The sequence below is a fragment of the Pipistrellus kuhlii genome, unplaced genomic scaffold (genome assembly GCF_014108245.1).
Source record: "Pipistrellus kuhlii isolate mPipKuh1 unplaced genomic scaffold, mPipKuh1.p scaffold_m20_p_10, whole genome shotgun sequence".
Taxonomy (NCBI): Eukaryota; Metazoa; Chordata; class Mammalia; order Chiroptera; family Vespertilionidae; genus Pipistrellus; species Pipistrellus kuhlii.
This window is the reverse complement of record NW_023425405.1, coordinates 53,087,680-53,102,598: the sequence shown is the minus strand read 5'-3', so window position 1 is coordinate 53,102,598 and position 14,919 is coordinate 53,087,680. Positions and strand designations below refer to the sequence as shown.

General features: G+C 40.4%; 1 protein-coding gene across 1 annotated transcript in view; it reads right to left on the bottom strand.

Moving 5' to 3' along the window:
• The window catches only part of POU6F2 (POU class 6 homeobox 2), a 277,332-nt gene that overhangs the window by 92,055 nt on the left and 170,358 nt on the right, over window positions 1–14,919 (bottom strand). Inside the window, exon 6 of the mRNA XM_045575991.1 lies at window positions 1,400–1,755. Coding sequence (XP_045431947.1) covers window positions 1,400–1,755 — 356 coding nt within the window. The remainder of the gene's footprint in view (window positions 1–1,399; window positions 1,756–14,919) is intronic.

Here is a 14,919-nt window from a genome sequence, read left to right as displayed (position 1 = left end):
GACACATTTGATCTAACCAAACCATTACAAGTGCAGTGTATAGTGCCCAATTGGAAAGGTTAGCCCAAGCTTTAAGAGAAAAAGAATCCGCGCTGATTAATCGGAAGGGCGTAATTCTTCACCATGATAACGCACGACCACATACTGCAAGAATCACTGCTGAAAAACTGCGCCAGTTGGAATGGGAAGTTCTCCCTCAACCTGCATATTCTCCTGATATTGCCCCTTCCGATTACCATTTGTTTCGTTCTTTGCAAAACTTTCTTCTTGGAAAAAAATTTAATAATGGAGAATGCCTCAAAAATGCATTGACTGAATTTTTTGCATCAAAATCACAAGAATTTTACAACAGAGGGATTAAAATGCTTCCTGAGCGTTGAGCACAAGTAGTAGAAAACAACGGCAACTATATTGTTGATTAAATTTTGTTGTATTGTTTAAATAAATTCGATTAAAAAAAAAAAAGTATTAGGAAACGACATTAATTATTACTAGACCTAATAAATCACCCGCAATCTCATGTGGGAAAACATCATTATGTTAGTCTAAAACCGAGCTATTAATTTCTAGATCTGATGTGTTGATATCATAGTCACAATGTTTTGAGAAAGCTAATTATTTGAAATGCTTCTAAGTTAAGAATGGTATTCTGAACTCTATAAAGTTATATATTCCTGAATGCTCCTCTTCATTGCTCCTCAACGATAGTAGGTTAAAGATGAGCATTCATGATAAGCCTGAAGTTTCTATTTTGGGTGTCCTCAAGCTTCACAGCAATCATACAGGAGCCTTATTAATTTTTAAAAAATAATTGTTATAATGCATACTCGTGAGGCTCTTGGCATGAATCTAGAGTACTTGTTAGTCCATGGAGTGATGGTTGGAATCTGGGACATAAGACTGGGGCTAAATTTCTTTACCCTCCTAACCCCAGAGAGTCTTTAGAAAAATAGAAACAAAAGAGCACAAAGTACTTAAGGTAAGACACTGTTGTATTCATAATACAGAGAAATAACCACCATGCCTCGCGGACAGGAGATACAGTTCTCCGCGGGGCTACAAAACGGTGCTAGTAATAATTTTAATTGGATGCTATCTTTGCTGCCTTCAAAAAAGTATCATAAAGTGGAATTATTACAGGCTACAAATGCACTTACAGTGCTGGCCTCTCACCGGAGGAAGCGGATCACATTTATCCTTGGGAGGGGAACATCAACGGGGTTCTATTCGCTCCCAACACATGCATCCCCAGCTGCCTGCTATTTGCTTCTCTGTCTAAGAGATCAATTGGAATTAGGTGCTGCAGACAAGGATGCTAAGTTTTGCTGGCCTTGGCCTTGGGGGTGGGTGCAGCCCCATGGAAAGGGCCTGTGTGCTCCTGGGCCGGGCGAGGACATACCTGCAGAGGACTGGGTGGCGTGAGCTGTGACGGAAGGCCGTGTCCCGGAGATGGGCTGAGTTTCTGAGGGGGGCTTGCATTCTGCTGAGTTGGAGACGGTTGGTTCTGGTTCTGGTTCTGGGGGTGAGGGTGGCACTGAGACTGCGGGGGCTGCGATAGCGGAGCTGGCAGCTGCTGGGAAGCGGGTGGTGGCTGCTGGGGTGGTGCTGGCTGGGGCTGGGGCTGCGGTGCTTGGGACGACTGGTGGGGAGCCTGCGGGTGGCTGCTGGGGTGGCTGCTGGGCTGTGGAGGCGGCGGCGGCTGGAGCTGCTGCAGCTGCTGGAGCTGCTGGAGCTGGGAGTTCAGGGATGAGGTAGCTGCAAGAAAACACACACACACATGTGGGGGTGAAGCCATCACAACAGAACATTTTACTGTGTCTAACAGAACACGATACTCTGGCAGCCGGTCTGGTGTGAGCAGCTGCCCTTTAGGAAAAGTTTACCCTCTCACCTTTGGTGCCTGAAAGTGTTGTGGGGCCCTGGCAGGAAGAGTCACTTTGCCGGTGTGGCTCAGTGGTTGAGCATGGACCTATGCATCTAGAGATCATGGTTCAGTTCCCCGTCAGGGCACATGCCTGGGTTGGGGGCTCCATCCCAAGTGGGGGGGCTGCAGGGGCAACCCATTGATGAGTCTCTCTCATCATTGCTGTTTCTATCTCCCTCTTTGAAATCAATAAAAACATACATATATATTTTTAAAAAGAGTCACTTCTTGGGAAAAATGTAAAAATTCAAGGAAGATGAGGATGTACCACATCAAGTTATTACTTTGAAAGGTATTGAGCAGTGCCAGCCAAGATATCACTAGAACTGGAGGTCATGTTGAAAAGTACTTTCTCTCTTCCTTTCTACACTGCTTGGGCAATACACTTAGGCTTTCAAGATTTGATTTAAGGTTCAACCAGTTTAACTCTCTTGGCAAATGTTGGACTGGAGTTAAGAACAGAAAACAAAATAGTTTGCAAGCTTTTCATCATCAACGCCATGAATTCTGTCATTTTCACTTGCTAGTTCAGACCTCTGCCCACGGGCTTAGACATGCTAGTTTCAAGTTCCACCAATACATGTTTCTCTGTTTTGCAGTCAGAATCCTGACCGTGACGTTTTTGCCTGATCATCACAGATATAGAGATACCCCTCCCCGCAAAACGAGGTTATTGTAGGCAATTGTGACCTGTGTACTGTGGTAACTAAACACATTAACACCCAAAGGACATGCAAGAAACTGAGAAAATGAAATCATCTTTAAAGATTTTCTTTCTTTATCTTTTCTTTAAGATTGCTTATTATGTGAAAAGTAAGAATTGGTAGGACGAGCTGTCTTAACGCCGAGCAAACAAAATTTGTTCTCAGACTCCCCATCTAGCACTGAAGAATTTCTACAGCAGAAAGGCATTCAGTTCGGCCAAAGAATGATCTAGAGAAAATTGCTGCTGCAAGTTCACGACCTTCTTTGCCTGACTCTCAGTCTGAAAACTTTCTAACAAACCTACACATAAATATAAGGATCAATGTTGAATGCATAGGGCTGCAATGTTGTCCTGCTCCTCCCTTACCTAGAATTTGTCAAGATTTCCAGAGGTAAGAACTCATGGTTGCAACATTAAACTAGTCCCTGTTTTTAGAAAATGTTCCTTTAAAAAATAAAAACAACAACCTAGTGATTCCATAATGACATATACGTGTTTTTATATAACAAGTATGTTCTCAAGAACATATCTGTGTGTACTTGGTCCCTATGTTGAGGACACCTGAAGGACGTTCTCTGTAAGGAAATCAACCAGTGACTATCTTTGTAAAGTTAAAAACAATTTTGTAAAATTCGAAGAATAAGGCACTAACTACCATAGTACTGTGCCAGGTAATAGGTAATATTTCAAAACTGCCTTTAAGGAGATTGTAGTCTATTTGTGGAGATAAGATTAACTCGTAAGAAATGATCAGGCTGGAGGTAAATGCTACAGAGTCCTGCTAATGATAGATGTTTGATACATATCAACTGATTGACTAAGGGGTCAACAGTGTACAAACTGACCAAAATGGCCAAGAGGAGATATTCCGGGTGGAGAAACATCCAGAATGCAGCAGAGCTCAGGTGATATTTCTGAAGGACAATGTGGAGAATAGACTGCTTGGAACAGAGGCTTTGGGAATATTTGAGTGACTTTAGACTTTAGAGAAGGTGAGGAACTTATCCTGTGAAAGTGATGGGAAGAGGGAACACTCCCAGTTAACTCTGGTGTAAGTCAGATTTCAAATATACAGCAGATTTCAAATACACAGTTAACTGGAACACTCCCAGTTAACTCTGGTGTAAGTCAGATTTCAAATCTACAGCAGACTCACGTTAGTTTCAACAAGGCATAGCTGTAGTGAGGAGATGTAACTTGGTAATTCTTGGGGATACCAAATATTAATTCTGTGCTCTCAGCTACCAAGTAGGGCTTCCATGTTGGACCAGCTGGGATGGCAAGTCCTCACTGGGTCAATGAATTACTCTAGGCCTGCTCAGCGCCGGGTCTGGCGTGTGTCCCTCCTTGTGTGTAAACCCAGGGTGCTCTGAACTCTAGAGGCAGAGGTGGTGTGCATCAGAGAGGGCTGGAAGATGCCCAGTCAGTAGGGACTCTCTGAACTTTTATACTCAGTTTTGCTGAAAACCCAAAACTGCTCCAAGAAATAAAGCCTATATAATAAAAATTCCAGTCATCATGCCATTTATTGGAACTTGAAGAGTGTGGTTTGGTTTTGCCCTTCTCTGCACACACACACCCCCCTCCCCCCTCCCTGCAGCTCCTGTTGTACAAAATCACATCTTATTGAAGATCTGGGAGCCCAGCTCCATCCTTGCCTCCCAGGATCTTCTGTATTCATCTGGGGTGGAAGGGGGGTTGTGGGGGGTGGGGCTGGATGTCTCCTTTGGGTGGACTTATACAGACTTTGGGAAATAATTGCATCTGGCCTCCTGCCTGATTCAAATCAATCCCGTCCTGATTTCTTTCAGGTGGGAGGCACAGCTGTCAGTGCTTATTCTCATGGTTGACTTAAATACCATCCTGTTTCATTTTGGTTAGAAAAGCATTTATCTAAAGCAGCCTTTAGACACAGGAAAGACTGGGGAACATTGGCAGATAGATACTGGCCGGCGGGTAGGTGCAACAGACCTTAGCCTACTGAGGAGACATGGTCCCAAATCTGTCTTCATCCATTTCTGTTGGTGAGTTCACATGGATTGTTTCTTTCCCATGACCTGCAGCCTGCCTGGAGAGGCAAGACCTAAACTAAACTTCTGAGTTAGATCAACTAATTTGGCATCTGCATGCAAAGTGGACAATAAAATATGTTCAGATATATCCTGATGCAAAGGAAATCATGAGTAGGTCATACAAGAATGTAATGTAACTTTTGTCTAAAAGTGCCAGATCCACCTACACAATAGTATGAAAATAAAAGCTTAAAAATGCTAAGTCTGTCAATGGCTAATTGTATAAGGCACACTGAGACATGGACACCAGTGAGGAAGGTTCAAGAACATATTTGAATTTTAGGGAATGTTTGCAAATAAAATGGTAATTTTGTAGAATAAAACTCTGACTCATTTATGATATATTAAGAGTTCAAAATAAGTGCTTTATAGTTAGAAAAGTAGTTTCATCGAACATGCATTTATTCATTTTTCAAGACAACCACGTGGAGAGATGCTATCAGTGCCATGTTATGCACATAGAACCTGGGTTCAGAAAGTTAAGTGACTTTCCCAAGTTTACATAGCTAGTGAGTGCTATGAAAAACTCAATCCCAGGCCTGTCGCCTCCCTAAGCCTCTTAACATACAGAATCCCTTACATAGACAGGGAAACCTATTTCTCCCCGAGAGCTGAAACAAAGATAACCACCTGCTCGTACACAGGTGCCCTCCTCAGCCCTGCTCTTGAGCAGAGGTGGCACCGGTACTTGGCCACAGAGGCTAATTTGAAGGTGTCCGCTCAGTGATGAATTGTTCAGCTCTTGGGAAAGTGTGTAAAGTCGTACCTATGTCTTGCTGCAGGCAAAACCTTTTTTAAAACATGCTGATATGAAACACAAATGTGCATTCTGAGGATAAAGATGCTAATTTGGGGGTGAATTGTGAGTTATTACAGAGAACAGAGACACGGAGTTGCAGGAACAGAGGTGAGAAGTAGGACTGCAGGGAAGGCGGGGAAAGGCTACAGTACCTTTATTCATGGCACACGCTGGCCTTCATGGTAAGAGAATGTTTCCTTCATGCTGAAATAGGGCGGCACCAGCTCTGTGACCAGGCTTGGTGACATTTTAAGGAAAATAACTGAGTAAGATATCAGCTTATGTTGTCCACAGAACTCTGTGACGTGTTGCCTCTAAGGCTGGGTGGCAGCCCTGGCTGGTTTGGCTCAGTGGATAGAGCATCAGCCTGTGGACTGAAGGGTCCCAGGTTCGAATCAGGTCAAGGGCATATGCCTGGGTTACGGGCTCTGTCCTTAGTAAGGGGTATGCAAAAGGCAGCCAATCAATGATTCTTTCTCATCATTGATGTTTCTATCTCTCCCTCACCCTTTGTCTCTGAAATCAATAAAAATAAAAAAATATATATATATATATAAAATAAAGTTGGGTGGCAGTTATAAGTTCCCCAGATGAATTTGTTCTTCTTTTTTTGACTGTTCTCTTCATTACAAAAAAAAAATAATAATTATATATATATATATATTGATTTCAGAGAGAAATGGAGAGAGATATAGAAATATCAATGATGAGAGAGAATCATTGATTGGCTGCTTCCTGCACTGGGGAACAATCCTGGAGCATGTGCCATGACCAGGAATCCAACTATGACTTCCTGGTTCATAAGTCGACTCTTAACCACTGAGCAATACTGGTCAAGCACTAATGAACTCTCTATCTGACTATCTATCTATCTATCTATCTATCTATCTACCTATATAAAAGGCTAATATGCCTCAGGAGTTTGATTGGGAGACTGGGAGTTTGATCACTCACTATGACATGCGCTGACCACCGGGGGGTGGCGTGGAATGAAGGAAGGCTTTGGTCGGCAGCCAGAAGGCCCCTATGGGCCCTGATCACCTGCCAGGCCTAGGGACTCTACCCATGCACGAATTTTATGCACCGGGCTTATAGTTTTGAATATAAAATATGCTCAATAAAATTTTTTGAGATATAATTGGTATGTAACATTTCATTAGTTTTAGGTGTACAACATAATGATTTGATATATGTATACATTGTAGAATGATTATCACAAGTTTTACTTAACATGTATTACCACACATTGTAACTTTTTTGTATGATGAGAATTTTTAAAATGCACTCTCTTAGCAACTTTCAAATATACAATACATTGTTGTTGTTGTTGTTGTTGTTGTTTTTAACTCCCTTTCCCCATGCCCCTTCTCTGGCAACTGTGAATCTGTTCCCTGTATCTATGAGTTTGGGTATTTTTTGTTTGTTTTTATTGATTTTTAGAGAGAGAGAGAGTAATGATGAGGGAGAGATAGAAACATTGATGTGAAAGTGAAACATCAATTACCTGCCTCCTGCACACCCCATAACAAGGATTGAGCTTGCAACCTGGGCATGTGCTCTGGCCAGGAATCACACCAGCAACCTTTCAGTGCACAGGATGACACCCAACAACTAGGCCACACCATCCAGGGTGTGTTTGGGTGTTCACAAGATTCTACATGTAAGACTGTACATGTCTTTCTCAGACTTATTTTTACATAGTCTTATGGCTCAAGTTCCACCCATGTAGTCACAAAGTGCAGGATTTCCTTCTTTCTCATGGGAGAATAATGTTTTATTATATATATACAAGGTGGGACGAAAGTAGGTTTACAGTTGTTCATACTATGATAATGATACAATAATAAATAATAATACAAGAATAAACTCTGTGTTTTGCATACTCAGACTGCAAAGATACTTTTTGCTTTATCTTGCATATTACATTTTCTTTAACCATTTTTCTGTTGATGAATGCTCTAATAAGGCTGCCTGGATTAATCTATAGTCAAGCTTATCCAGTGTGATGAAACTAGTTAATTCATGCTGCTGAGAAGCTTTAAATTAGTGTAATAAACATATTTGATTGATTAAAATAGCAAATATGTATTAAGAGGGAATATGCATATGAATTTCTTTAAAAATGCAGTTTTCTTAAAGGAAAAACCCCTTCAGAAAGTCTAGTAGAAAAGGAGAATTAACTATAAAAAGGTTCTTGAAGGGCACAAAGGTGGGAACCATAGTGGACCTTCTTCTGACTAGTTAGGACAACCTGGGCCTAGCTGACCTCTCCCTAGGCATAAGCAAATGTTAGACACTTTGAGCTGTGAGAAACCTGGTGTGGATGCCCTCCTCATTAAGTAAATGTAAAACATGAGTAGAGGAAGAAAATGCAGTCATACTGATGCTAACTTTATATATATATATATATATATATATATATATATATATATATATATCTCCTATATAATAAGAGAGGAATATGCTAATTATCTGTTATGCCTTGAGTATAATGACCAAACGTTTAATGACCAGATCACAGATCTGCAGGAAGGTGGGGCAGCGAACTACAAGCAGGTGGCGAAAAGCTACAGGAGGGGGCAGGGCAGCAAGCTATGAGGGGGGAGCTGAGAGGAGGGTGGGGGGAGCTAGAAGAGGGCGGAGCAGTGGGCGGAGAGCTATAGGAGGGCGGCCCAGAGCTACTGGTGCACGGATTTGTGTGCAGGGCTACTAGTATTAATAATAAAAGCATAATATGTTAGACTGGACAGCTGAACAACCTTCTGGATGACCTTCCGGATGAAGCAGTTGCTGGGAGGGCCAAGCCTCTCGCATTTGCATTTCTTGCACCAGGCCTCTAGTGTGTGTATGTTTATATATTTCAGAGAGGAAGGGAGAGGGAGAGAAAGATAGAAACATCAATGATGAGAGAGAATCATTGATTGGCTGCCTTCCACACACTCCACACTGGGGTTAGAGCCTACAACCTGGGCATGTGCTCTCACCGGGAATTGAACTGTGATCTCCTTGTTCATAGGTCAATCAATGCTCAACCATTGACCCACACCAGCTGGGCCCAATGCTAACTCTTTAAATAAGATTCCTTTAGAAAGGCTTTAAGTGATTCCCTCCTGCCATTTCCATCAGATGTTCAACTCCTCTTCAGGTGGTGACACCAGGTCAAATGAGAACTCTTAGAATTTGAATGTGTATTTTGACTAAATTCTAGCGGATAGATGCTACATGTCCTTTGGTTTTGATTGATTTTTGCATAGCCTGCAGGGAATCATTGTATATGGAAACATTTATTCTTGATTTAAAATCCATTTGTTCAACAGATAAGATTAAATTTATTCATCAGCAAATCCTAACCTCCCCATAATCACTGGTTTCCTTCTCTTACGGACTTTGGAGATGTGGTGAGGAATACAGCTGAGACAATGGGAGTCTTGCTTGTCAGTTCTCTATGAACTTACTCATTCTCCAGTTCTCCAGGAGTAACCATGGGTATTTTTGTTTTGTTTTGTTTTGAGAGGTTTAAAGTTCACAGTCCATCACTGACTATGCCACCTTCCCTTCTCAATACCATATGAATTCAATGATAGAAAGTACATTTGCGTGATCCAGGAAGCAGCTCAAAGGAATGCTCATGTAACACTCAATCCCATTATTTTTCCTCCATAAATGTGAAAAACAGTTATCTACATCCTTGGTGACCCCATCTCAGAAGGCCCATCAACCTTCTAACTAGAGGTTAAAAGGTTTAAAATCATAGGCCACATTTATTGAGCATGGTTTTTCCAGGGAAACTTTTGAATTATTAGGGTAGAAGTAAAGCCATAGTCACTAAATTCCAAGTTGTTCACATGGAAAGGGAAGATTTTATATTCCTGTGCTAACAAGCAATTGCATAATTCTTTAAACCTATCTCACAAAGTAAGATGTGCCCAGGTCAAAGCATCAGCAGTTCCTCTCTCTTCCCATGGACATCTGCAGGAGAACACAGCACAGGCCATCCTGTGGATACTGCGCCTGGTTGAAACACAGCACTATGTTCACTCAGATTTCTCTTAGGCTATAGGCACATGGGCCAGTGCTTGTACTCACGGTTGATTTAATCCATCCCCTCTGCCCGTGTGGGATTATTCCCTACAGCTATTCTCCAGTGATCTGTCAGTTCAGATTAAAAAAGTTAAGTGAGAAGATGCAATGGCTGATTCCTTTGGAAGCCTGTGGATGCTGGAATGGAGAGCAGGAGCTTCCCTTTGAGACTCTGACTAAGCTCTCCTCTTTTTAATTTCTCCTATAGCACCACAGACCTTCCTTACAGAGGCCGAACTTCCAACCCTCTAAGCAGGTAATTCAGCTTTGTTCTGATACAACATCATGGTTGCCTAAGAGATTCATAGATTTGATGACACTTGGTTGTTATTTTAAAAGATGGGGAGATGGCGTGTGTGCCTTCTCACTTTACAAATGAAGAAATATGAACTCAGACATGATCCTAGGACCATGTATGTCCTAGTTTTTCTTAGCCTGCATAATAAATTATAATGTTTTCCTCAGGCTACATCTATTTTTATATTTTGGGAAACATAGGAATTAAAAATATGCCCTTGACAGATTTGCAATTCCATTCCATATTCATTACAAAAGAATTAAATGACTTTAATTGTGTAGCAAAATGTTTACCATTTAAAATGTACTCAGATTGCATCATAAATATTATCATTCTCATTTTTATTTTCTCTTTCCGTAGATATAGTAGAATTCTTTAGCAGGAAAATTAATATACTTCATGGCTAATTTGGTTATGTTGTATTAATGTGCACATTAACCATTAATTTATTTAGTCCAGTCTAAGCTTTCATATGTAATAGGGTAAAAAAGAAGATAACTAGTAATTTAATGGAATTATTAATTACATTACCGATAATCCTACTGGAAGAAGAGTTATCAAACAAAGAATCTTGGGAAAATTCAGAAAAGCAAGAGAGGCTGGAAAATTAATGAGGTTAGGACATAATATGCTCTTACTTATGTGAGTACAAATGTTTTTGCGCATGTTTCATGGATTCCCGCCAGGCTGGTTGATTTTGCTTATGGGAAGGTAAAGTAGCCTTATTTTCACTTTGTTGTTGCTGTGTCGACACAAGAGGCAAACACAAATGTATCAGTAAGGATAAATTAAGTTACGGGGCGGTAGCAGCAGCCCTAAAACCTCAGTGGTTGTGCCCAAGAAAGTGTATTTCTTTTCATGTGACCGTAAGTTGGCAGGAGGGCTTACCTTATTAAAGAGGTGTACAAGCTGATGGAGCAGCCACTATTTAACTACTGGATGATGACAAAAAAAAAAAGAGAGCTCTTTAGGGTGGGAATTAAATGCTCTGGCTCAGAAGTAGCCCTGCCTCTCTCTCACAACTCATTGGCTAGCACTAGTCACAGGGCACCACTCAAAGGCAAGGGCACCAAGAAGCGCCATGCTCTCAACCCCCAGAGAAAAAGAGTCAGAAAAAGTTAGCAAGCAGCATTAATTTCCACAAAGGCTTCACTCTTCCTCTCAGATAGTTTCTATGTTTATTACTCTCTTTCCATTTCCATTTTCCTAAGTTAACCTCCGTGTGCCTCATCTGGATCATTGAAAGAGCCTATTTCCTGGCCTCGAATCTCTTAGCTTCCCTAATCTTTCTCTTTCTCATTCATTAATTCAACCACTGCTATTAAGTTGTTTCAAGTGCCATTTCCATCAGAATTATCCTTGTAAAACACAGACAGGAGTGTACCACAAGTTTTTTACAAGTGCACAATAGTTCTCATCATCCAGAGATGAAACCGTGGTGCTTGGAACGTCTTGGAGAAAGACTGCACTGTTCCAGACTCATTCTAACCCCCTCTGAACACTCTCACTTCTAGTTCAGAGACAGACACTTCTGGGATATGGCTCAACACGGCTTATGGAAACAAGTCTTAAAAAAAGTTTGAATTGGTTGACAACATTAAAAAATCAGGAGTGTCTACATAAATTATGCATTGTCATTTTTCTTTAAAAAAAATCTAGAATGTCTGGCAACGTGATCCTTGTTCCTGCATCAGCATTGGAGCTGAGTCACAGCTTCCCTGACAGGGAGGGCTGGCTCCCCGGGTCATCAGGAGGAACTGCTCTTCTCTGCACCCTCATAGGGAAACATACATGTGGTGCCGCCTTGCACTACAATAAATAATGTGCATCTGGTTGCCTCTTTTACCCAATAACTTCCTGCCGAAGGCAACTTTGTTTTAGTCAGGTCTTTTATTCTCTTAATCTTCCTGCCTCCTCTCAGGAATTGCTGTTCACTAAATAATTGAGAAATTATAATTGCAGGGAACTATAATTTGATTTGCCATTTGCTAACTTTAGTTTATTCTTCTTACCCCCACCATGTCATGTGCTTGCTGTGGCTGGGTTCAAAAGTGAAGAGGTACCATGAGAGAATTCCTGAGTTTGAAGAGCTCCACTGTTCATACTTCCAGGAGACTACATGCAGGTGATGTGTTTTTTTGAGCAGGCCAGGATCTACAATGGACTGTGGGAAATATTGTAGATGAATTTTTTAAATTAAGTAAAATTTTGGTATTTATTTTTTATAACTATATAGACAAAGGTCGTCATCCTGACACACCTGGAGCCATGTCCTAAACATTTTGTAGAATAATTCTGTTTGTGACTTAGCCAGTCAATACAGGAAGTGAATGTGCCATGCTTTTAGAGAGGAAGAATTCACATCATTAAAATGTCCATACTGCCCAAAGCAATCTATAGATTCAGCAAAATTCCTATGAAGTTGCCAATCGAGTATTTCACAGAATTAGAAAAATGTTTCAAATATTTGCATGGAACCACAAAAGACTCCAAATAGCCTCAGCAATATGAGAGAGAAGAACAAAGTTGGGGGAAATCACACTACCTGATTTCAAACTATACTACAAGGCCATGGTAATAAAAATAGCCTGGTACTGGCATAAAGAGACATATAGATCAATGAAACAGAATAGAGAGTCCAAAAATAAATTCATGCCTTTATTGTCAATTAATATTTGACAAAGGGGCAAAAATATAAATGGATAATTTATTTAATAAGTGGTATTGGGAATATTGGACAGATACACACAAAAAATGAAACTAGACAACCTTTTTACATAAGACTAAACTAAAAAATAGATTAAATACTTAAAAGTTAAACCATAAAAAGCCTAGCAGAAAACCAAGGCAATAAAATCTTGGACATTTTTTATAGCAATATTTTTTTCTGATATGTCTCCTTAGGCAAGGGAAACAAAAGAAAAAATAAACAAATGGGACTTCATCAAACTAAAGAATTTTTGCACAGCAAAGGAAACCACAAACAAAATGAACTGAAAAGACAATCCACTGAGTGGGAGAACATATTTGCCAATTACACATATGGATTTAATATCCAAAATTTATAAAGAACTTATAAAACTCAATACAAAAAAGCCCAAACATTCCAATTAAAAAATGGGCAAAAAACCAGAACAGACACTTCTCCAAGGAGGACATACATCTGGTCAATAAACATATGAGAAGATGCTCAATGTCATTAAAAATCAGAGAAATTCAAATTAAAACCACAATGAGATATCACCTCACACTTGTCAGAATCCCCATCATCAATAAATCAGCAAACAAATTGATGGGAATGTGAAGAAAAAACCCTCATGCACTTTGTTGGGAATGACGATTGGTGCAGCCACTGTGGAAGGCATTATAGAGTTACCTCAATAAATTAAAAGTACATCTGCCTTATGGCCCAGCATTCCACTCTGGGAATATATCTGAAGAAACTCAAAATACTAATTAGAAAAAAATATATGTACCCCTATGTCAACTGCAGTATTATTTACAATAACCAAGATTTGGAAGCAGCTCAAGTATCCATAGGTAGATTTGTGGATAAGAAAGCCATAGCACATTTACAGAATGGGATATTACCCTTCTGTTAAAAGGAATAATACTTTACTCTTTGCATCAGCATGGATCGACCTGAAGAACATTACGCTAAGTGAAAGAGGCCACTCAGAGAAAGACCATATGATTTCACTCCTATGTGTAATTTAATGAACAAACTGAACTGTCAAGCAAAATGGAGATTGACTCAGAAAGGGGGAAGACAGCTGTGGGGAGGAGGCGAGTGAAGGTGGAAGGAATGAGCCAAAAAAGAAAAAAAGAGAGAGAGAACTCATGGACATGGACAATAGCGTAGTGACTGCGGGGGCAGAGGAAATGGAGGTGGAAGAGAGCATAGAGGGGATATGTGGTGATGGAAAAAAATGAAATAAAAATAAGTAAACAAATAAAAATAAAGATAGATTTCTGGGGGTAAAAGAAAAGGAAAACAAAGGGTCAAATTTGTAAGACACCAATCACAGTGAAAGAGTGACTTATAATTTGAGAATTTCTCTCCCAGAATCCTACCAAGTGTATAAGAATCAGAGCTGACAGGGTTCTTGAAACTCATCAAACCAAACTTAACCTTTGAGAAATATGGAAAATGAAACCCAGAGACTTTAAGTGGTTTGCTCAAGCACATACAGAGGGAAGGGGAGGATTGTTTATTTGTATATTTTCGATATATCTTGAACCAATAACCACTTATCCCAAGGAAAGTCTTTCATTGGCTTCGAACTCTAGAGGCAGTCCTAATTTAACAGCTAAAAACCTCTGTAATTATATAATTAAATGAGTGAAATAATTAAGAGTGCTCTAAAACTTCCTTGTTAAAGTACTATTTTATCTAAGATAATGCAAGTAAGTGAAAAAAAAATATCCCCATGCAATTTATCTCCTAGCCTTGGACCATAAATTATTAAACTTGAAAAATATCATTGGCACCAAAACTGAATTGTGTATGCATCTTCATTTGTTCAGTCAACACATATTTACTAAGAGTCGACTGTGTTCCAGACACTCATTCATTGCTCCCCCACAAATCTGAAAATGTAAAGCAGGAGGCGTCCACATGATAAGGGATTGCAGCTCTTTCGAGGTGCAGCCTGTTTCTAGGTCCAGCTGGCTGAGAGTCCATTTTACATGCTGCTGAATTAGGAGGTCCTCTGGGAAGCACTATTCCTCTACTGCATTCAAGGACAGGTAAAGCCTCTTGTTGACATCTACTTCCTTCTAGCCTCAAGGAAGGCTCACTGCAGAGGAGGGGGATTCAGGAAGAAGTTCCTGTTCTGGAATGGAGTGTCTCACATCTCAGGAATGTGATGCCTAGCAGAGTGAGACAACCCTGTATCACTGGGAAGTTTTTATAATATTGGGCCATCCTTGCATTGGTGCCCTCTGCTTGCCTCCGACCCATTGGGGGTGCTTGGTCAGAGGTGGCTCTTAACTGGTGTGTTTTCTCTTTTGTCTTTCACTCAGCCAAATGCATGCTTT